Source organism: Phyllostomus hastatus, unplaced genomic scaffold (genome assembly GCF_019186645.2).
Source record: "Phyllostomus hastatus isolate PE091 unplaced genomic scaffold, TTU_PhHast_1.1 phas_scaffold_39, whole genome shotgun sequence".
NCBI lineage: Eukaryota > Metazoa > Chordata > Mammalia > Chiroptera > Phyllostomidae > Phyllostomus > Phyllostomus hastatus.
In genome coordinates, this window is record NW_025334028.1 from 27,880,161 (window position 1) to 27,905,274 (window position 25,114).

Sequence of the window (25,114 nt, forward strand, 5' to 3'; positions counted from 1 at the left end):
ACAGTTAAAAATACTTTTTAGAATATTTAATTTTAAAGTAACAGAATATAAATAAATATTTTATTTCAACAAATTTTTTTGCCCTTTTTAACATTTACTTTTCAGTTACAGTCAACGTATGATGTTATATTAGTTTCAGGTGTACAACATAGTGATTAGACATTTACATACCCTGTGAAGTGATCAAACCTTACAATATTATTGACTATATTACCTGTGCTGAACTTGACATTCCTGTGAAGGAATGTAACTGGCAATTTATACATCTAATCCCTCTCATCTTCTTCACCCACCCCTCCAATCCCCCTCCCTCCTGGTGACCACCAATTTGTGCTCTCTGTCTAATGTATTTGTCTCATCAATTTTTATCACTTCCATCAGTGCTATTACCCCAGCCCATCCACTTCAGGGATCTCTCATCCTTCTCTCTAATCACCCTTTTAGCACCCTTCTCGACATCAAGATGGTCGTGTCATCCTTAAGCTATTTTCTATGCCTCCAGGGCTTTCTCCCCATCCTCCTTCAGGGCAGGTACTATATCTTTTTTATTATTTTATACTATTATTTTATTTTTTATTGTTTATGCTATTATAGTGATCCCAATTTCCCCCCTTTTGTCCCCTGCCCCCAAACCCCTCCTTCCCGCAGTCACTCCCCACATCATTGTTCACATCCATGAGTGATGCATACAGTCCCAACATCCCCTCTCCCCTCTTATAGCTATCAGTCTTTTCCTTATTTTTGTGCCTCGATTTTGCTTGCTAATTTTGTTCCTTAGATTCCAGTCATAAGTGAGATCATATGGTATTGGTATCTCTCTGAGTGGCTTATTTCACTTAGTACAATGCTCTCCAATTTCATTCATGGTGTTGCAAAAGGTAAAAATTCCTTCTTTTACTTTATTTTTTTTTTTGCTGCTGCATAGTATTCCATTGTGTAAATGTACCACAGTTTTTTGATCCACTCATCGACTGATGGGCACTTAGGCTGTTTCCAAAGCTTGGCTATGGGTACTATACCTTATCTTTAACTTTATGGCTGTGTTTTCCATATAATTGTGTTTAGATATGTTGAATGAATAAACTTAATTATCCTAAGGTCTCATAGTATATGGCCAAAATTTCTTGACAACTATTTCATCTACTTCGGGTGCTTCACAGCTCAAAAACACTAACTCAAAGTTGGTGAGTCTTACCGACAAATATTATTAAATGTTTCCCCCAAATATGTGTCTACCATTGTTTTGCTTTTTTGTTCTAAATATGGTATTTTTCATAAGCTTGCATTTACTGGGGTTTAGACTTACGCTGTTACTAATCTATATAATATTTTTTGGATGATTTGTCCTGTTATGCTCCTTTTCACATTCTTAGTTTCATTCATGCTTTAAACCTCATAAAGATCACAAAAATTCTTGTTTCCAGTAGGGAAAGTGGAAAACTGGCCATTTAAAAATATGCCCAGATCATTGTTCTCTGAAACAAGGCCTGCCCTTGCAGAAAACTATTTTACCAGAGCCTAAGTGGCCTGAGGAAAGGAAACACTCAACTCCAGCCCCCTCCAGGCTTCTATGTAGGGGAGAAACATACCCATCTCCAGCCCCCTCTAGCCTTCCTGTCTCACCTAAGAGGGACAGGCACTAAGAAGCATTTGTGAAGGTCAGAACCCAGGGACGCAGGCCTGATAGCAGACTGAGATCTAATCACAGGAGTACAGAATACTTTCCCTTCCCTGCAGTTTACCTACGTATCAAGAGGTTCCTGTATAATAACAGTAACACAACTGAAAGAACTGCATGTCTAAGACCTTACTGAAGAAGGAATCTCTAAGGAAACCCAAAGATAACAGGGTAATGAAAAGAAAGATACCAGAGGAATTTTAGTCTTTGACTAATCTTCAAATTACACTTGTCATTTTGTCACTCAAGTGACTCAGCTTCTCAATCTAGGTCTCATAAACATCTTAAGCACATATCTAAAACTTTACTTGACTGTCTTTCCTAGTACCATGCCTAATCACCCATTCCCTAAATTGCTCCCACTCCCTACCTTAGGGTATAGAAATACATTCACACACCTAACATTCCATTGGATTCCAAATCCTATTGATTCTACAGAGCAATTCTGAGGGGGAAGGTGAATTCCCTCACTGAAAAATTAAGGAACTAATGCACAAGCCAGTCAAAGTAATTTACTGGAACTAGAGGAAATACCATAAGTAATTAAGATAACCCAAGTTACAAGTGTCAGCCACAGTTATAGGATACCACTGGATTGTCTTTAAATATTTATGCATGAATGTTTTGGATCAGTACAAAAAATGATAAACCAATAATAAAATTAATTATTAATTATAAACTTACATACATATATACTTATTACACATTACACATTCCTAGCAGGAAATCATTAGGTATTTGTTGACTATATGAATGAATATATTTTAAAAACACAATCTTGGTTACGTAGTCTAAAGGGGAAAGGATGGTACAATATGTTACTGGCTCCTACTTTAATTCACTCAGCCTTTCAAACCCATGATTATGTGCATGCCATTACTGGCACATTTTGCTAAGCATCTATCATCTCTGCTGCTTAATGCCTACAATGAAGTGAGAAATAAATAGAAAATTCAATAAGTATTACTGATATATGGATACTTAAACAGTTTTCTATTCTTAACATAATGGTCTTCATCATTTAGCAACTGAGTAGGTAGATACCATGATGCCAGGCAGCTGGTTGATAATGGTACCCAGCACACTTCAGAAAACAGAACAATGCAGCAGCTTGGAAGATTTAGCACTAGGTCAGTAGCAGCCATAATGTTCTCATTTTCTTTTATACTTAATAGTGAATCAGAAGCAAAATAGGGCTTTGGTTTTTTTAGAACATTTTGATCAAGTTGAATAAGCATTTTTCATATGACTGACAAATGTATTGAAGGTTTAAACTGGTTTAAAGTTTTAGAAATAATTGTAAGTAATTTCTTATAATAAAAGAAAATTTTAGTTATTTGTTTTATGTTACGTAATATTAAATAACTAGCCTATGAGCACATTGGCTTATCATTCCTCTTCTTTTCCTCTAGACTTGTCTATGAGTTTGTTTTTTCTTAATTTTTTTTTGTTTTGATTCAACACACATGCTGCACAGTTAGAGACATGTAGTAAGAAGTTATTTTTCATTCTGTTTAAGATAACCATAATTTAAGATAGGTAGTACATGAGATTATTTTCAATTTTGTATAAACATATAGGGCTAGTTAGAGGAGAAAGAAGAAATGGGACCCATAAGTATTATATAGTATCAAAATCTGAATCACATATGAACATTATATGCTAAATGTCACTTTTAAGCATGATACATTATGGTCCTTACATTGTTACCTGCACTATCCAACAGCAGTATATGTAAGAAGATTTTAAACATATTTTTTATTTAAAAAATTTTGAGATTGGTTGCTTTAACATACTTCAAAAATCAAAAATAAATTTATATTTTATGTGTGTTGTAAACCCCAGGCCCATATAAACACTCAATAAATTTAAAACAAACATAAAAATTTCCATCATCGTTGTCAGGAAACAAAATATGTTTAATAACTGATCTATAATAGCCATATAATTTTTGAACTACTCAAAACAACTCAGAAAGCAAAAAACCTTGTCAATCATAAAGCAAACAGTCTTCCTATAGAGAACAGACTTTCTATTATTTCTTGAAGCCTTGGGACCAGTTTTAAAATAATCTTTCGATTTTCAGGGTAAGTAGACAATTCTGATCAATTTTGACCTTATTTTTCATTGTCGTTCCCAACATTATAAACTATGTACATACTGCCAAATTAATGGTATGGTTCAAGATCAACAACTATATCAGTGTTTTGAGAATTCTTCCAGCTTCTTAGAATCGTTTCACAACTTAAGTCTTTGACAGTCATCCTAGTGTGTTTTCCATGAACATTTATCTGAAGCTTAGAAGTCATGTATTATAAAATCTATTTTCAAAATTTTCCCTTATCCTTAAAATAATACATTATCCCCACCCACCTCCCACCCATGCTCCAAACAAGGCTGATATAACCTAATGAGATTTTGAAAATACATTTTCACAGTTTTTATTTTAGTGACTAAATAATCATATTAATAAATCACTCTCACCTATCCTTAACCAACTTTAAACTATTTAGTATTTAATATTCCATCTAAATCTTAATATGTAATTTTATGGCTGTGGGGGGAATCAGAGTACCATAGATAAAATCTCCATATTTATTTTCCAAAATGACTGTCCTTCTGCATTTCCACGAAAATACACTTAGAAACAAACATGCATTAACACCATATAGGTACAAGCAGGAAATGTAAATGGTTCTCAGCTTCAGAAAAAAAATGTCAAATCTCATGGGGCTGAAAATACAAAACCTTCAACAAACAACTGTGTACTCCTGTTGCTCTTTTTTTTTTTTTTTTAATCAAATAGGCTCTCCACTCTGTATGGGCCTAAAGGCAGAAAAAAGGAATTATGACTACATACTGGAGGCACTTATGTTAAGAATCCTTTGCTTTGTTCAGGATAGAGCTCCTTGAAAGGAGCGGACAGAGATCAGAATGCTCAACAAACATCAATACAACATTTGTATTTTGGTTCCTGATGTAATTTTCAGTGATACTTTTCATTCTTTCAAAAACAAATTGAAAAGAAAAAAAATCTGTACAAATGTAATTTTTAAATACCTCTGCATGACCATGCATTTTTGTCTCCTCCTTTGTTTTTTAAAATATTTTATTGATTACGCTGTTACAGTTGTCCTGATTTTTCCCCCTCTGGCTTCCCCTCACCCAGCACCCACCATTCCCTCAGGCAATCCCCCACCATTGTTCATGTCCATGAGCCATGCGTGTAAGTTCTGTGGCTACTCCATTTCTTATACTGTACTTTACATCCTTGTGGCTATTCTGTAACTACCTATTTGAACTTCTTAATCCCCTCACCTCTTCATCCATTCTCCTACACCCCCTTCCATATGGCAATTGTCAATATACTCTCTGTACCCAAGATTCTGTCTCTGTTCTTGTTCGCTTAATTTCAATTGTTGATAGATTTGTATTTTTTTGCCATGTTATTGTTCACAGTTTTGATCTTCTCTTTTTTCTTTTTAAAATTTTATTTAAATTGTTGTTGCAGTACAATTTTCTATCTTTTACTCCCATCCCAACTCACCCACCCAACCCTCCCCTTCTCCCTCCCATTTCCACCCACCCCTAGTTTTTATCCATATGTCCTTATACTCCTGTAAACCCTTCCCCTTTTCCCCTGAAATTCCCTCTCCTCTTCCCTCATTTCAGTGTCTTTTGTTATATTTTGCTTGTTTCTTTCTTTTTCTTAAATAAGTCCCTTTAACATGTCATATAATGGTTTGGTGATAATGATGAACTAACTCCTTTAGTTATTTCTTATCCGGGAAGCTCTTTATCTGCTCTTCAATTCTAAATGATATCTTTGCTGGGGAGAGCAATCTTGGCTGTAGGCCCCTACTTTTCATGACTGAACTTTTCTTGCCAATCTCTTGTAGCCTGTGAAGTTTCTTTTCAGAAATCAGCTGACAGTCTTAAGGGAACTCCTTTGTAGGCAACTCTCTGCTTTTCTCTTGCTTCTTTTAAGATTCTCTCCTTATCTTTAATCTTTGGCATTTTAATTATGATGTGTCTTGGAGTGGACCTCTTTGCATCTAGCTTGTTTGGGATGCTCTTTGCTTTCTAGACTTGCACCAAATCAGGAAATTTTTCTTTCATCATTTTTTCAAATAGATTTGCAATTTCTTGCTCTTTCCCTTCTCTTTCTGGCACCCCTATGATGTGAATGTTGGACCTCCTGACATTGTGCCAGAGGCTGCTTATATTATCCTCATTTTTTATTCTTTTTACTTCTTGTTCTGATTGGTTGTTTTTGCTTTCTTATGTTCCAAATTATTGATTTGATTCTCAGCTTCAGACCCTCTACCGTTGTTTGTCTGTAAATTGTTCTTTATTTCAACTAGTGTATCCTTCATTTCTGACTGGATCTTTTTTATGCTGCCGAGGTCCTCACTAAGTTCTTTGAGCATCCTTTTAACCAGTGTTTTGAACTCTGCATCTGATAGATTGCTGACCTCCATTTCATTTAGCTCTTTTTCTGGAGTTTTGATCTGTTCTTTCATTTGGGCCACATTTCTTTGTCTCCTCATTTTGGCAGCCTCCCTGTGTTTGTTTCTATGTATTATATAGAGCTGCTATGAGTCCCTGTCTTGGTAGTGTGGCCTAATGTTGTAGCTGTCCTGTACGGTACAGTGGCACAGCCTTTCCTATCACTCAAGCTGGGTACTGGAGGTGTGCCCTTTGTGTGGGCAGAGTACACCCTATTCTTGTAGTTGAGACTTGGTTGCTGTTGGCAGATCAAAGGGAAGGATTTGCCCAGGCTAGTCAGCTGCAAGGATGGGCTGTGACCACTCACCACCAATGCCTTCTATGGATGATCAGCTGTACATGGGCAGGGTGTGGTGCTCTGATGTTGTTTGTAGCTGTCCACTGGGTGCAGTGGTCCTGGGTTTTCCCACATGGTGCAGGCCAAGTTCAGTCCCCAACCTGTGTTTTCTCAGGGCCAACCTGCCTGAGCTATAAAGCAATCTGAGATGGCTGCTACTTGTGCTGGGCTTAGAGATTGCCAGGGGAAGCCAAACTGTGAATCTAAGCTGACTGCTGCTAGTACAGGGCCTGAGGCTCACCAAAGCCAGATGTTGTTTATTTGATAGGATTTAGGTAGTTGTAAAGCATGAGCCAAGAACAGACATTCATATGGAAAAGCAGCTTGGGCTGGCCTGCAGGTTGGGTGATGTGGAGTCTCTAGGGATCTCCAAGGTGGGTCAAACAGTGTTAGCTAGTTTGATAGAGTCTCAGAGATGGCACCAGCTTGCTGACTCTGTGTAGGGAGGGTTCAGAAAAGGGACAATGGTCTCTGCTCACCTTGATGCCAGACACTTCAGTTTCTCCCTGTATACTAGTGGTGGCTTTCAAGTTGCTACCCTGAGCTGGAGCTCAGAGGGAGTGAGTCTGAGTGGGTGAGTCCATGTGTGGGTTCTTTAAAAGGAACTGCTTGGGACTCTAGAATTTCTTTCACTGACTCAACCTCTGCTATGTTTTGAAGCCAGAAGTTGTGGGGACTTATCTTCCTGGCACTGGAATCCTGGGTGGAGAGGGGGCAGGACTCCTCACTCCTGAAATATCCCTCCCAAATTTTTATCCACCACACGTTGATGAGTGACCAGCCTGTTCGGCATCTGCACTGGATGGATGTGTTTTCTTTAATTCCGTAGTTGTCAGACTTTCATTCAGTTCAATTTCTGATGGTTCTGAGTGATGATTGTTCTTTGTTTTAATTGTAATTTTGATGTGGTTGTGGGAAGAGGTGAGCCATGTCTGCTTATGCAGCTATCTTGGTAGGAAGTCCTAAATACCTCTGAATGATCACTCTTTGTCTATCTCTACATTCTCTTTTCTAGACAGGTGCACTTTGTTCTAAGTACTCCATTCCAATTCTTTGAGTTGTTTGGGGTTTTGAATATTTTCTTCCCTCTGTCTAGAAGATTCTCCCTTCCCCACTTCCCAATCCAGATATTACCTTAAACATCAGTTACTTAGGAAAGTAACTCCTTAAGACTTGGTAGCCAACTCCCCCAGACTTGCTAGCATCCCTGTTATGAATTCCTATTGCTTTTATGACCATTAGAACTATTTATTAATAATATATATATTTAATAAAGGGGTCACAAATTAGTAGCCTGTTAGCTGCAATCAATGAAACTTGACTCAACTTTCATAGTTTTAAAATATTTGTTAACAATTGGGAGATTACACATACATATTATGGTAACTCTATTTCATTTATATTTGTCCCTAAATGAAAGCAAGAAACAGTTAATTGAAAACTGAGGTCACTTCTCACTGCCCTTCTTCTCCCCTTTGCCACTCCCGGGATTATTAAGAGTACTTTAAACATCTGCAGAATTTCATAAATTAAATTGAATTTACTCCTATGTCTCTCAACAATTTCCAACAATTCCATCTTGGGGATAAACAGGAAAATAATGACACACAGTTTTAAAGAGTTTGCATATTTTAGTAGTTTGCTCTATTTCCTAATGTTCATACCTTAATCCATTTTGTTTTCAGTTCCATATTTGCATGTTATTTGAAAAAAATGGCCTGATTTTTTATAGCTTTTTAGGCAACCTGGTACATAACTGTGTTACTCAAAAAATGTATTGCTTTCATGAAATATTTCATGCTATGCTAAATTTGGAGAAAGGCTGCATTACAAAAGTTCTTTAAATCAGAACAGATAAATGACTTTTCCTAATTACTTACAGCACTAATTCAATATTTTTGGGGAACCAGTGAAGTGCTATATAATAGTGAGAGGCTACCAGTATTTTTCATGTATGTTGAAAATCAATCCTATTGTAAAGTATATGGGTTATTCTGAAATAAAGTTTTCTAAAATTTTTATTTAAACCATTTCCTTTCCATTAAGCTTCTGTATTAAACATCACACAACAAAGATTATTTCAGCCAAATGCTAATTTCCTCCTGCAACCAGAATTTTTAAATTTTCATATGTCCCTTTTGTATATTCAGTATTTTCTTCTAAAATAGTTTATATATACATTTCTTTATCTTAATGTTAAAGTAACTATTTTAATCTCTGATACTAAATCAAGTGTTATTCTGCACAGATTTCTCAATTTCTTTCTATATGTTCTCTAATAAAAGCTTCTTTCCTGCTTTTAAATATTCTTATCTTTGAAGATGCTCAGGAATAAAAAACCATACATTCTAAGAATTTATCTCAATTATATAATGACATAAATATTTTGAATTAATTTTCAACTATACAAAGGACATGTTACCAACAAAACAAAAAAAGCATCTAAACATCTCAGCTATTCTAAATCAATTCTAAAATTATTACCATTTTGCTTTTATTCAGATTTTCATACTCATCTTGAAAACTGCTTGAATGTAGCCTCAAAAAAAAATCAGCCACATAGACAATACAGCAGAATATTGGAGATTGCAGGCTGAAGGCTGACAGATGTCACCCTGTAACTGGGCTTAAAGGGTGGTAACCTTGGAAATGGTTTTAACACCAGTGGCCAACGTCCAGGATTGGATGGTGCAATGAAAAACTCAGTATTTCTTCCAAAACACCCTGCCACTATTTTTAGATTGACAAATAGCAAATGTACTGCTCTCACAGTTACAAAAATGACAAAAATGCTTAAATTATTAATATTAAAATGACACACATACCGATACATGTCAAGAACTTTCAGCAAAATTTTCTAGCACCACTTGTACTTCCTTGGAATGTAACATCACACTATATCATTTATAAGGGAACAGAAGTTGGGAACAATTTTTGGCAAAAATAATAATTCCTGTCTGTGTGTTCTTTCTTCAAGAATCAAAGGGTTAGTATAAAGTGAAGAATAGGAGGAAGAAAAGAGGAATTTATAAAGATTGAATATTACACATTCTTTACATATTTAAAATATTTAATACTACATATACTTTAAAAATAGTTATGCATAGCTGGTACCAGGTTTTATGTCAAGTGCATTATATATATTATCTTTAGTGCTAACCATAACATTAAAGCAGACATTATCATCTCCATCTTACTGAAACATTCATAATGTATAGGATTCTCTTTCCAGTGTGATTAAAAACTTGACCAAGTTCACACTGCTACTATGGGCTAGAGCTGGAATGTGAATGAATGTTTATCTCACTCTACATACCACTCTTTCAGCAGTGGAACCACACTGGACATTTCCCAGTTAATACAGGTAGTGATTGGTGGAATGAGGACTCAAACCCATATCTGTCTTGACTCCAAAGTCAATGCTCTCTAGCCACTATGCTGTACCCAAGCAATAAAAAGACAAACTCTTTTAGCCATAATATATATACACTTAATATTGAAGGTTTACATGACATTTTTAGTAATTGCTCACTTGCTTTGACTAACAAGGAAATATATATGATTGATATCTATTTCTTTTTTAAAAATATTTATTTTTAGAGAGAGGGGAGAGGAAGGAGGAAAAGAGAGAGAGACATCAATGTGTGGTTGCCTTTCACATGCTCCCAACTGGGGACATGGCTCAAAACCTAGGTCCCCATGTGACCTGACAGGGAACTGAATCAGCAACCTGTTGGTTTGCAGGCTGGTACTCAATCCACTGAGCCATACCAGCCAGGGCTGATATCTATCAATTTCAATAATTTATAGAAAAAGCCAAATAGCCTGAATGCTGCGTTTACACTACCAAGAGAGAAGCATATCATGATAGAATAAAAAAAGGAGGAAAACAAAATATAATGATAATAACATTAATAACTTATAGCACTTGCTCTTTTTCAGGCACTACTCTAAGTTATGTAATATACTGACTTATTTAATAAAACAACCCTATGAGGTAAGTACAATTACCATTCTCATATAATTGGAGTCAAGGAAATAGATACAAAGAGGTTTAAGCCATATCCCTAAGGTCACATCACTGTACGTGGCGGAGCCAGTATCTGAAACCCAGATGATGTGGCTCTGCATTTCATGCTGTTAGTCACTACATCACTGGGACTCTCTTTGTAGAAAAAAACAACTAAAAAGGACAATTTTTTTAAAAGTCTGTTTTGCTCACATGGTTACCAATGGGATGGTATTTCCTTCATTTAATTGTCAAGAGATACTTTGAACAGTGGCTTTATTAACCTGCTTCAGCAAAGAATTCAATTAAATTTGTTTTGATTATTTATGCTTTTAAACTTAGTTAAATGGGGATTTCAGTAAGGTACAACATAGTGACTTTAAACCAATGATTAAGTCTAATCTATTTTTATCTATAGAGACTGTCCCAAGGGTTAAAGTGAAATGCAGAATTAGCGTATCAATTTTCTCCTTGGTAAACTTAATGCTTCTTTCAAATTACGTTGCTAGCTTACATCACTAAATGCTTTGCTTAAAAAGGTGCATTCAGTGTGTTTGTGTGTGTGCCAGTCTGAACTCACTTTTTAGGATTTCCCTTGACCACTTCCCTGTTCCTTTGAGCATCAAGCACTGTGATGGGACTCAATATGATTTTTTAAAAAAATCTCTTTAGATTTATGTAGGAAAAGACATACTAAATAAGCGTAATTTGATTAAAAATAAAACAAAATTTAAGAACAAAACTTGCATTTAAACTGTTTCTGTTTTTTTTAAGTAACATTTTTCTTACACACTTTTTTCTTTCCCGATGGGAATCAAATGTAGCGAGTGAGTAAGTGATGAGCCAGAATGATGCACTGAGCCTGCACGGCAGTGCACATTAGCACGAGGCATCCCGTTTTCAAAGTTAACAGAGTTGACCTTTTCAATGAGTCAGTCCTAACAATCATACATTCTTACTTTCTGATCTGAGAAATAATGATTTTATTTTAATCATTTTAATCATTAATTAATCATTAATCATTAAACCGTTTTCAAAGTTAACAGAGTTGACCTTTTCAATGAGTCAGTCCTAACAATCATACATTCTTACTTTCTGATCTGAGAAATAATGATTAATTTTAATCATTAAACAATCATACATTCTTACTTTCTGATCTGAGAAATAATGATTTTATTTTAATCAGTTACCACTAACCTGTCTATACAATATGAAAACAGATCCCTTCACCAGTGTTTAACTGGAGCATTTATGGACAAAATTGAAAAAGCATTACATTTTCTTGTCTTGAAACTGTACAGTCAGCATTCCTAGTATATATATATATTTTGAGAACTGACCATAAAAATTCATTTACTCCTAACAAATCATCCTCTGTTTACTTTGGCAAGTTGGAAATGACAGGAAAACATCTGCAGGGTAGAGACAGTATTCCTAGTTTGAAGAACTTGCTTCTTAGTTACTGTTCAACATCACAAAGAGAAAAAAAAAAAAGGAAGAAAAAATAGATATTTGACTTTCACAAAGACTTCCCCAGAAAAAATAATATAAGAACTGAACTATTATTTGTTTATATGAGAAATAATTTACTTTAATTAAAATTTGATGTCAGAAAGCTGATGATGGTACTTTTAATTTGGGGGAAGAGGGAAGAAATTTTAAACAAATTAATAATTTAAGCATTTTTGTCATTTTTGCAAAAAGTATGACACTTAACAACAGAAAAATGGTAGAGTACTAAGTACAGATAATCCACTAAAATGAAAAATCAGGGTAGGCAGCAGGTTTATTATTCCTCTTTAGAGTGCTAATAAATATATAATCTTAATGTACCTTTTGTTCTTTCATTTTAGGCAAATTTATCTCTTGGATAAATTTAAATGTTTATTATCAGCAGTCACTTGTGCCTGCCTGAAAATATAGAGACCAGTGATATACTCAGGACAAGGACTGGAGTCAAAGAAATGCTGTTCGAGAACGTAGAATTCTTTTTCTGGAAAAACATTTTGGTTTAGTTTCCTCCTCCTTAGATTGTTATATTCTAGGTAACAACGTTACTTTCATTTTTTCAGCCAGAATATCAAAGATTAGACCATAGTTGCATTCCATATTTCTATACTTAAGCATTCAACTCCTAGATTTACCAACTCCTTACCTGTGAATACAATACACAGCCTAACTTACTATTCTGCACTGCATGATGTAGATTTTCCCTGGAGTGTCATTTGCCCTTCCAAGAAGACAGTACTTCCTTTCCTAAATTTGTCACATTGTTAGCAAAAAGCTATGAATTGGACAGAGCAAGTCAATATAAATTCTTAAACACCTTCCCATATGGCCTTTTATTTACTCTACCTGCTGAAGATAAACAGGCCTGTCCTAAGCAAAAAGGCTAATATGGTACTGCCCTTCACCCTTGTACCCCTTTGATGGCATCATCAACATGAAAATAAACCAGAGTGAGCTAGAATAACCCAGTTTTGTATTTACAATGCTGGGCCAGCAGAAGAGGCAATATTTAAGGGAGAGAATCCAGCGAGGGATAGTGGAGCTCAAGCAGAATAGATTCTGAGGGCTCAAATGATTATTTGTGCAAATTAGTACAAGAATGTCTCATCCTGCAATTAAGTCTCATTTAGAGATCCCATATATTTATATCTGTACCTGGTAAATCAGAGAAGAGAAGTATGCACTCATTAAAGCCATTAGCCAAAAGCCGGTCCCGCAGCTGCTGAAGAATTGCTACTCCAATACAGAAAGGGAAAGAGGAATTCCCAAGTAGCAATGTATCCCAGAGGTGAAAAATTTTGTGCAGTGGAAATACATCTGTAAAATATCAAAATATAAATTAATGAATTACAAGAAAAAAAACTAACAAAAATTAAAACAATAACAAGATACTTTGCTAGACATATGACCATTAACAGTCAAAACTATTATTTAAGACATATACTACCAAACTGTTGTTATAAAATGTTTATTTGGCTTTATAAATGTATTGCTTCCTAAGAAATCGTTAAAAAATTGATAGTCAGATTGGTCACACTGGTGACATTTCCTAACCTTCATTATGAATGCTGATATAGTTGTTCCATGCAATGTATTTCTTCCTAGAACTTTCCAGTTATACTTATTCACTCAGGTAAGCTTTAGTATTGTTGTATTTCTATTATGCACTCTAAATACTTGCTTTATTAAATTCACATCAAAAAATCCAATTAGCAACTTTTTATTTTTTGCATTTTTTTTTATTAAACAATACTGTATAGATCTTTCCAGGTCAATGCGAACAGATTTATTTCAAATATTGTATTTCACTTAGCATGTATGTATATTTAAGCAGGATGAGGACTGTGTTAATATTTGTAATTGGATAAAGTATTATACATTCACAAAATCTGTTTAATTTCTAGGGGAATTCTAGTTTATAAAATAACAAAAGTATTAGTTATTAGAGAATCTCTAAAAACTAAGCCTGATGGTTTTAAAAGCTGCCTTCCAAAACTTTATGCAAAGACTATAGGTAATGTTAATTTCTTTTTCAACAGAGGGCTGAAATTTTATGACTGTTACAACATGTAAAAGAGGTTTCATCCAATACAATATTCTTTTTTATATTCAGCAGTCAGAACAATTAATATTCTTTTCTACCCAACTCTATTAGATTAGAACTGCATATAGATGCTTATGTAATTAAATCTGCTGATACTATTGTAAACATAATATACTACGGAAGAACAGAGTTGAACTTTTGCCAACACAATATCAAAAGAAGAGGAAAAATGATACTTACGAGTAAACATGGTGAGAAACCAAGGGATGGCATAGAGCTATGAGTAGAAAAAGGGATCAGAGGGACAGAGAGATAAAGAGGACATAAAAGACATAATTAGAAAGATTGCCAATAAACTGAATGGTAAAGAAAGTTTTATTTTGATCTACTCTAGTAATTAAAATAAAACAGAATGTAGGTCATTATAATTATCATCACATATATGCTATTAAATAATGTTCTCTATTACAAAGACTGAACATGATCCTTAGGCCAAGGATTATTCAACAGAATGTCTTCACTTCATCAAAGGATACAATTCAAGACCATGCCTAATCCAAACAGAACACTAGTGTGCTAATTTCAAGGGTGTACTCTTCAGGTTGTACAAAAATATTTCTGTGATTAAGTGGTCCTCATTAGTGTTGAGTTACCCTTACCAACTTTGAGACTCAATGAGATATCTAATAATGTCCAAAATACCTCATAAAAAGATGTTATAAAGCAAATGCTTTCTGTTAAGACTTTTTAAATTAATAAGAAGCTTCACAGTAAACTAAAAGTAATAAGATCTAGAAATGATATAATTTGGTTTTTTAGCTGTGTGGCAAGTTTACTTTCCTAAGTTTACTGTCTAGAAATTTTTTAAAAAGTCGCCGGTTCAATTGCAGCAATGGACTGAAAGGTAGCTTGTTCAATTCCTGGTTAGAGCACATGCCTGGGTTGAGGGCCCGGTCCCCAGTTGGGGGTGTGAAAGAGGCAAACAATCTATGTTTCTCTTACACATATTTCTCTTTCTACCTCCTTTCCCCTCTCCCTAAAAAATAAATAAACAAAATCTTTAAAAAAATACTCACTTTAAATGAATTTGGTGAGATTATGAAAGTGAGAAATCATTCTTAACTTTTTAAAGTAGAGAACAATCTTCTTTGTCAATATCATGTATCAAAAATCAATAATAATGTATAAAAATCTGAAAAAGTTCTAATTTTACTTTCTGTGAACGTATAGGTTTCTATTAAAGAAAGATTTCTGTACAACCTATTGGGTGTGAATATTTAATTCTCCCACCAGCTGTACATTATGAATTTATGGGTGCAACTGCATATACCTTTGTATTGCACACAATTGAATATTCATGCTGCCAAAATGCCAGTCAAGAACCATAGTATAATTACACACTATACTGAAATGAGTACTCTACGCAAAATAAAGCTCATTGCTCTCCACAAGATCATCGTGTTGACACATAAGCCTTTCAAGTGACATTACAAGGGGAGAACTGAGGCATACATAGATTCAGTGTAAAGGGAATGACCTATAGAAAACAATAAAAATATAACAAAATCCAAACTCTTCAGCCTAATTTAAAAATAAAGTCAGAAATTAGTTACATCACTAATAGTCAACTTATATTTCCTTTAAGGACTTGACATCAATTATATTTCCCTCTCCCCTTTTGATCAAAGCCAACTGTTTGTCATTCTGAATTACTTCAGTAACTAACTCATTTTTTCACATACTGAAGAAGGCATGTATGTGAGGAAACTACACAAAGCAGTGAAAGAACCACTTAAAGAACCAGAGGGAAAACTTGCTAGGCTCACCCAAAGCCAGGAATAGCTCATTTTATCACCAGCCAGAATAAAAAAAATAAAACAAAACAACAAAACCCTGTAATGAACAAGATACCAGGGTACGGTTTTAGCAATGGGGCAAAATTATGCTCCCACATTTCGCTGACCTGGTCTCCGTAATAAACCTTATAAGCAAGCCTTTAAAGAACCATATTATTTGAATGTTACTTAAATGTATCCCAAAATAAAGCTGAAGAACATTATAAGAATATAAAATATCTAATACCCAACAAGGCAAAATTCATAATGACTAGATTCCAATAAAAAAAATACCAGTGATATAAAGCAGCAGAAAAAAAAAGTAATCCATGATGAGGACCAAAATCATTCAATCAAAATGTACACATATATAGTCTGTCCAGAAGGTATTCAGCTATTTACTATGAAAAGTAGAGACATTTATTGAAGATACAAGATACAAGAAACATTGTACGCAGGGCAATGATGCCTCAGTCCTCTTAAAAGTAGGCACTTTGGGACCTCACACAGTTCTCCCAATTACCATCAACTGCCTGGTTGTATTTTCCTGAATCTCACTAATGATCTCAAACCTCTTCCCTTCAAAGGTGATTTTAATTTAAAAAAAGCCAGAAGCCACAGAGCACCAAATCTGGGCTGTAGGGGGGCTGAGTCACCTGGGTGATTTGATGTTTTGCCCCAAAACTCTGCACAAGACATGAGGCATGAGTGGGTGCATTGTCATGATGAAGCTGCCAGCCACCAGTTTTCTATAGCTACAGCCTTCTAAATCATCTGAATAGTTTCCATGGAGGAATGTTTAAGCTTAACACAAATTTTGATGCAGATCCATTGATTTAGTCGCTCAGTTATTTTGAATGCAATGGCCACACAGTACACATGCTCACTCAATGGTGTCTACCACCCCACTGATTAGTCCAGTGAAATTGTCTTTGTTTATGCATGTACATTCCAGTCTATTCCTCTGGGCTGCCAGGTTACATGGATATCACACCAACCATCCACATTATATTAACAATGTTATAGTGACAACGGCTGTACTTTTTCTGGAAAGACCTCATATATATTTAAAAATATTTAAAAACAGCCCTGAATGGCATCACTCAGTTAGTTGGGTGTTGTCACACAAAGCAAAGGGTCACTGGTTCGATTCCCAGTCAGGGCACATGCCTGGGTTGTGTGTCTGGTTTCTGGACAGGGTGTGTGAGTGAGGCAACTGATAAGTTTCTCTCTCACAATGATGTTTCTCTCCCTCACTTCTTCCTCCCTCACTTCGCCCTCCCTCCCTCCCTCCCCCTCTAAATAAATAAATAAATAAATAAATAAATAAATAAATAAATAAAATCTTAAAAAGTAAAAATATTTTAAAATAATTGACTCTAAATAATTGAATAAATAATTGGCAAAAACAATTTCTCATGGGGTGTATAACGTATATCAAAATAAAACGTAGAACAATAATATAAACACCAGGATATGGAAATAAAGGTATTCTGGGGTAAAGTATTTACAGTATATGTGAAGTGGTATAATAGTATTTGAAAGCAGACTGTTATTAGCTGAAGAGTGTAGTATAGACTAGAATTTCTTAACCTCAGCAGTAGTCACATTTTGGGTTGGATAATCCTTTCTGGGCAGGAGTGGGGGTTATTATATTTTGCATTTTAAGATTTTTGCGGTAACTCAGCCTCTACCCACTAGATGCCAGGAGCACTTGCCCAGTTTTGTAAAAAATGTCTCCAGACGTTACCAAAAATCCCCTTGGAGGCAAATCTGCCCGTGTCTGAGGACCACTGTATGTCTTAAAGAAACAAGTAAGAAAATACAATGAAGAGTTACAGCTAATATGCCAACAAAAGATGAAACAGAATCACAGAAAAAATATCCAATTAACTGAAAGAAGGCAGATAAAAAGAAAAACAAGGACAAAGAAGTGATGAGACAAATAAAATAAAACAACCAAATGGTGGATTTAAAGACAACCACATCAATAATCATATGGTTCTGTGATGGTTAATTTTATGCGTCAACCTGACTGACCCATGGGAGCCCCAGGTATTTAATTAAACATTACTCTGGGTGTGTCTGTGAGAGTGTTTCTGGTTAAAATCAACACGAGAGGTAGTAGACTGAGTAAAGCAAATTGACCTTTGTAATGTGAGTGGGCCTCATGCAGTCTGGTGATCTGTACAGAACAGAAGTCAGGGTGAGGGGGAATTCATGCTCTTGGCCTGAATAATAGCAGTGAACAAAGCAAAATTCTAGCCTGTAAGGCACTTGTACTTCATTAAGAGCAGGAGATGGTCATTAAATATTCTCTCAATCCACTCCAATTATATTTTTTGGGCCATAAGACGCACCTAGGTTTTAGAAGAGGAAAATAGGGGGAAAAATTTCGAAGCAAAAAATTTGGTAAAATATTTAATAACATAAATAACAATGTTTCACCAATGAAAGCGTAAACAGTACTTAACAGCAGCATTAATAACCATTATTCCTCCCAAATTTGGGGGTTGTGTCTTATATTCCGAAAAACATGGTAGGTTCTTGCCTCCACCTCACCACAAAAACTACTGTTTTGTACATCAAAGATTTCCATTTGCTAAATCTAATGGCCAATTCTCATTCTCAATCTTTCTTTAACAATCAGCAGTTTGACAGAGTTGACTACTCTCACCTTCTCAAAATGCTTTCTCTCCCTAGTCTGCTTCAAGACATCATGGTCATCTAGTTTTCTTCTTACCTTTCTGACTGCCCCTTCTCCATTTCCTTTGTTGGTTCCTCTTTACCTCCTTGACTTCAATACTGGTATGCCCCATGTTAGTGTATGGACTTTTTTCTCAAAATGGTTACACACAGTGTGAGAATTCCTGTATTTATAACTCCATCCCAATCTCTACCCTGAATTCCAAACTCATATGCCCAAATGCCTACTTGACACCTGTACTTGCATGTCTACCAGAACATAACACCCCAAACTGAGCTCCTGAGACTTCTATAATGTGTGCCTTCAAGTACAGACCCTTAAATCTCAGTTAAGAGTAACTCTATTCTTTGAACTGATCAGGGAAAGAAATGCTGAAATCATTCTAGACTTTTCTTTCTCCTACATGTACATCTGTCACCAGAATTCCAGTGGGTTCTACCTCAAACCATATCCAGAATATGAAAATTTCTTACCATCCCAACTCCCCATTTCCTGATTCAAGCCACCATTATGTCTTGCTTAGATTAATTTACAGCAACCCATGAGCAGTCTTCTAGATTCTATCCTTGCCTTCCTAGGGTTTCTCTTAACATAGCCTGAATGATTTTGTTAAAATGTTGAGACAAGAATATGCCACCCCTCTGCTCAATGGCACCCAGTGGCTTTCTGCCACTGACAATAAAAGCAGAAATCCTAACTCTGACCTGTAAGACTCCATGTAATCTGGCCCTCCATTTACCTCTGACCTCATCTCCTTGTCCATCAAGCTCCAGTCATGCAGCTCATATTTCAACAAAAATCAGGTAATGAGAAAACTAATTAATTTCCCTTGGTTAATACATTTAAAAATCTATATTAAATAGTTGAAAGTATTTTTAAAACTTGAAATTTTAAATTATATACTTATGCTTTGACAATAACTATGAAATTATTAAAATAAGTGAAATAAAGTATATTTAATGATATTTGAAAAGTAATAACTCCAGTTGAATTAATTTCTTTAGTAAAATATATAATAATTCCCAGATGCTCACCAATGACAGTTACCTCTTACCAAGTAAATCAAAGAAGGACAAATACATAGGTAATATATTCTGAGAGAATGTAACACCTGTTATTTATTCTTTCTACATTTCTCCTATTTTAATATTTTAAAATCTTAATTGATATTTTCACCTTAAATAATTTCTTAAAATATTAGTATATATTCATAATGCAGTCTGATATCCCCCAAATAGCAAAATAAGATAATATTGACTACTAGGCAGATTCAAATTTTAATTTTTTGAAAAAACAATTGAATAATGAAATTTTTTATTACAAATACAAAAATATATAAAATTGGTCTTACCAAGTTAGAGACATTATTAACTGTGTTCTGATTTAAAGTTGAAAATAATTCTGAAATAATATTTTCAACTTTAATCCAATGAAAAGAAGTCATACATGTACTATTCTCTAGATTATGAAATTGTGTATGCATGATTTGGCAGTGCTGGGCTGCTAAAAGAGTCAGCTAAGTAAATACTGCCCCCTAGCAATATCAAGAAAGAATAACCATATTTAGCATTTCAGGGTGTCTTTTCTGTATGGGCTGGTAATGTCAAAATATTTAATATCAATAGAAAAACCAAAGGCTGAGGGCTCATTAATTTGATTCTGAAGAACAGAAAATTGTGGCTTAAAAACTTGTAAATGTATAAAAATGAAAAAGATTTAAAGAGAAAATATTTCTTATAAACTCTAGGTGAATCTTTTGTCAAATGGATTTTTACTCACAAACATATTGGATGCTCTCACCATATATACCATTATAAAGTTATTACAAAAGGGGGAGGTCCTTCCAGGTGATGTTCTTAATCTATACTCTAGTGAGCATACTATATTTTCTGTTTACTCCATCAGAAGTATTTTCTATATTTAAATTACTATAAGCCCAATTTTTACCTAGTTTGATGCTTTGCAATAATTCTTGCACTAGAAAAATGTACATCTAATCATTCAAGGAAAGGATGCATAAAAACTGGCAAATTTTCAAAGCAGTAGAAATCATCACATATTTTCTTGAAACTTGGAAGCTTGGAAATTGCAATCTTGTATTTACATATCTCTTTGAATGTTTAGGATAGTTGCGAAGAATAGCTAATGGATCTAAAACACCTGGCAGAGGATGTGGCATATACCAGATACCAGTATAGAAATTACAATGACCATTCTTAATAACAATTCAGAAGCTTCTGTAATTGGAAAGTGTTTTAACACCCCCAACTTCTGAGATAGCCTCATGTAGCCATCTGACAAAATATATACAAGTCTTGTTAGAAGAAGGAAGATAGGAGTGGAAGGTAATAAAATGAGAGAGAGAGAGAACCCTAAGCACTGGGAACTATAGATGTTATTTTACAGGCTGAGGTAAACTCACTGAAAGCTAGGTATAGCCTAAGAAGGTTAAATTATTTACAGTCCTGCTGGCTCTCAGAATCAACATTCCCCAATTCCACTTTGGCTACCCTGAATCCACAAAATTTCAAATATTCTTACATAAAGTATTTTACTTTACAAATTCTTTAAGATCCTTTATTTTCTGTATATCTTATTTATTATTCTCTTAGCTACATAATAAATTATTCTCAACTATGAAGACTAAAATAATTAAAAAATAGAAGCATGATGGAATTGCACAGCAGGATGGTACAGTATTAAAATAAATCATCACTATTATACCACCTTTCATTTTTATTTATTGTCACCCAAAGTATTGTACAGTCTTTCAAAAAGATATAAAATATATGAAGACAACATCTTCATGTATGTTTTTCCCTTTTAAACTTTTTAATAAACATTTGAAAAGTTAGAATTTTTCATTTTCCACTAGCAAGGAGAAGAAAATCGACAGAGGATGCTGAACAATTATTAGACCAATCAAAAGACTGGCAGTAGGGGAGACCACTGGGGAAAAAGGCGGGGCAACTGTAACTGAACAACAATTAAAAAAAAGATCAGTAGTAGTATTCTAAACTCTAATGAAGTTGTAATGTTGCTTATATAAGTGAAATTTCAAAGTTCAAGTGCTCAAATGATGAAATCTTAGTTGAATTTCCTCAAACACGAGAATCAGAGTAAACAATTAGTTAGACACTAGATGGGAAAGACCTCTTCACACAATATTTTGCAAGATAAAACTGAGCCATCCTATTTTGCTAAAAGAATGTGTGATAGTAATTTTGAAATGATATTTCTGCAACAAAATTTGATACAATTTAAGTAGGCAAATGCCAAAGGTTATTGAGTTTACAAACTCATTAGAAGGAAACAGATGATTAAAAGAAAAATCATTAGGTTTATCATTCTAGTTTGTGTTCATAACTGTAAAAATGAAAAAACTTTATACTCATGAAACAAAAAAGACATCTGTTTCCAATAAAGTTATGAACCCTGAAAATGTTCTGTTTTAATAACTGTTTTGACCATATAAGTACAAGAAGAACCAGGAATAAAGCAGAAGCTATGAGAGATGTATGTGAAATCCGGAGCAGTCACTGTAAGATGGGTGTGCTCCAGGTTTACGCATGACAGATGAGCAGTAAGTTCAAAGGATATTACACATTTCACATACATATACTTTCAAAACAGGAACATATGGAATGAAATTTTAGGTTTGCTATATTGGAATTCTTACTAAAATTTTTTACAATATGGTTATTGATTTTAGAGAGAGAGGAAAGGAGAGAAAGACACTGATTGATTGCCTCTCATACACACCCTGACCTGGGATTGAACCTGTAACCTTTCGTTGTACAGGACGACACTCCAACAAACTGAACCACATCAGCCAAGGCATTACTAAAATTTTTAATTAAGTTATTTTTACTATGCCTTTGTTCTACTTCTGAACATTATTTAAAAAAAGACTTAAACATATAAACATAATTTAAAAGGTTCATTGGATCCAGATGATAAATGGTTAATTTTCTTTTCTTTGTATATCAAAGGTTATATTAGTTACATCTTTTGCAAGTAATTATTTCCTTAATATTAAAAAATGAATTAAATAAAAATAAGTTAACTGTATAAACATATCATTCTTTTATTTTTACTTGACTTGTAATATTGATAAAAAAATTACAAAGTAGAAATTAATAATAAAATCACTTGGACATTTTAATGCTTCTGAAATCCACATGACCATTTTTGGAAAGGATTAATTACACTTCTAGAGTACCTTTGAATTATCTCATTGAGTACAATAAACACTTTTCAAAAATTTCAAACAAAATTAATTTTAATTTACTTTGCATTTAAGAATATAAAATATAGAAAAGTACCTTTTATAGATCCTTCTGGATGAGATCAGTGGTGATACTAATGAATGTGATTTTTTTTGATATTGTGCATGTTTTATAGTTGTTTCATAGTTGAAAAATCTACATAAAATTTATTAGACCAATATTTTTCCAAATGACTGATGCATAGCATTATAAAAGTATTCATGGGTAAAAGCCATTCCAAGGGCAAGACACACTGATGCATTTGAATGTAACAGAGTATGAAAATCTCAATGATATGACTTTAGATTGACCACTGCAAATAAGTTTTAAGAAACTCCCACTGTCTGAAAAGGCCTGAAGTGACTACATATGTCTGTGGAAGGCCCGATTTTCTTCATATACTTCACCAAAACAATGTATTGTAACAGATTGAATTCAGAAGCAGATATGATAATCCAGCTTTCTTTTATTAAGTAGAGGTGGCAAAAATATAAAACAATATCATTTTTTTGTTTTGGAAAACAATTATTTTTCAGGACAACATGTTATTTTGGTTAATATGAAATGGTTTTGTTATGGTCATTTTTAAATAAATTAATGTATAAATCTTTATATGTCTCAGTAAATATTAATAGATGTAACCTATACAAACAAAAACTCCTCAGAATCCTAGAAATGTTTTTGAGAACAATTGCATAATGCTATACTTCCTTTCATTTGTCTGTCAATTGATATAATGATACATGAGATAAGAAACAGAATGGGAAGAATAATTGAAATAAAGATTTACTTAACAATAAACTTGGTGGATATTTGACTTATATGTATGTGTTCTTAGAAAGAAGGTATAAAAATATTACCTTATCATTTTCATGGAATAGGTCTTTGGTTTGTAAGATACGGGCCCTTTCTGAGAGGCAATTAAGCTGTATTGTAAGAAAGAGAACTCAACAAGTCATATATTTTCAAGGACCTTAAAAACCCCACAGTCAGCAAAATGGGGTTAGGGCTGACGTAAGAGACATTATAGTGGCAGCCAGAAAAAAGGACACATCCCGGCACCCTTCAGATGAATCAGGACAGATCAGTGAGGACTACTGTTACGAAAGATTCTAAAAAGTGTACTTTCCCAATTTATCCTGTAACCGAATTTAATAAAATCTAAAAAGCTCATGGGCAATAGACTAAAGTGGAAAATTTCTTTTCATAACAATAACACGAAGGCCAGGGATGAATGAAAAATGAATAAACAAAACAAATGCTAAATACATAAGTATTTCCAAGCAATCCTTTCACATTTTCTGTTAGTACAAACTCAACTGAGTATAATTTTGAAAATCACAGTGATCAGCTTTTAAGTAGTACAGGCGTCCATTAAGATTACAGCTAAATTAAAGTGATTTTGCCAGCCTACTTGTTTATCCTGAACTTATCTGCTCCATCTCTAGCAGTGACAGTAGGTTCAAAAAGCACAGAGTATACTGAGATACAGCCCTTATCATTCCTCTTAAGAGCCTGACAACTTTTCAAAATCTACGTGTTGAATGCCAGTCATAGCATTTCAGGACAACAGGTTTTTGTTTTGTTTTGTTTTGTTTTTAAATAAAGAAGTGTACGTTCCTGTCTTACTTCAGATGCCTGGTTTATTTCCAGAGGCAGAAACATACACCAGGACAGAAATGATACAAATCACCCTGGCCTTGCTTTTGCATGTGGATCACATCACTGGCATGACACACATAATCTAAGGATCACATCAGTGCACAATATCCCCAACATTTCAAGCTTCTGTGGTGTTCAGCATTCAGAGTTCTGTGAAATGGAAAGAAGCCAGAACTCACAGTTTTTCCTGCAATGGGAGCCCACGTTTCAATGGTGGGAGACTAATGAAGGCTTACTTTTTGACAGGGTTAGTTATTGAGCGAGAAACTCAGTTTGGGATCTTATTACCCAAGTGTCCACCCTTCCCCTCGATAAATCATCACTTGTATTGTTAGAGGCACAGAGAGTTCTCTGAACAATTATTTTAAATGTAAACCAATGAAGACAATAATTCAAGTGGCAGGGAGAAACACTGAACATATAAACTAATGAAATGCAACTAAAAGTAAGTGATTATAGAGTAAAAAAATGTTAGAAAAGTTCACCATTTCATCACACTACTATTACATTGTCAATAATCTCCACTACTATTAATTGTCAATAATCTCCATATTTA

The 25,114-nt window shown here is 34.3% G+C and overlaps 1 protein-coding gene across 3 annotated transcripts in view; it reads right to left on the reverse strand.

Moving 5' to 3' along the window:
* Nucleotides 1–25,114, reverse strand: part of TBCK (TBC1 domain containing kinase) — a 186,693-nt gene that overhangs the window by 72,006 nt on the left and 89,573 nt on the right. For all 3 annotated transcript variants that reach the window (XM_045820116.1, XM_045820113.1, XM_045820115.1), the window contains exons 21-22: nucleotides 14,327–14,363; nucleotides 13,198–13,359 (exon numbers count right to left, since the gene is read on the reverse strand). In XM_045820116.1, the coding sequence (XP_045676072.1) occupies nucleotides 13,198–13,359; nucleotides 14,327–14,363 (199 nt within the window). The remainder of the gene's footprint in view (nucleotides 1–13,197; nucleotides 13,360–14,326; nucleotides 14,364–25,114) is intronic.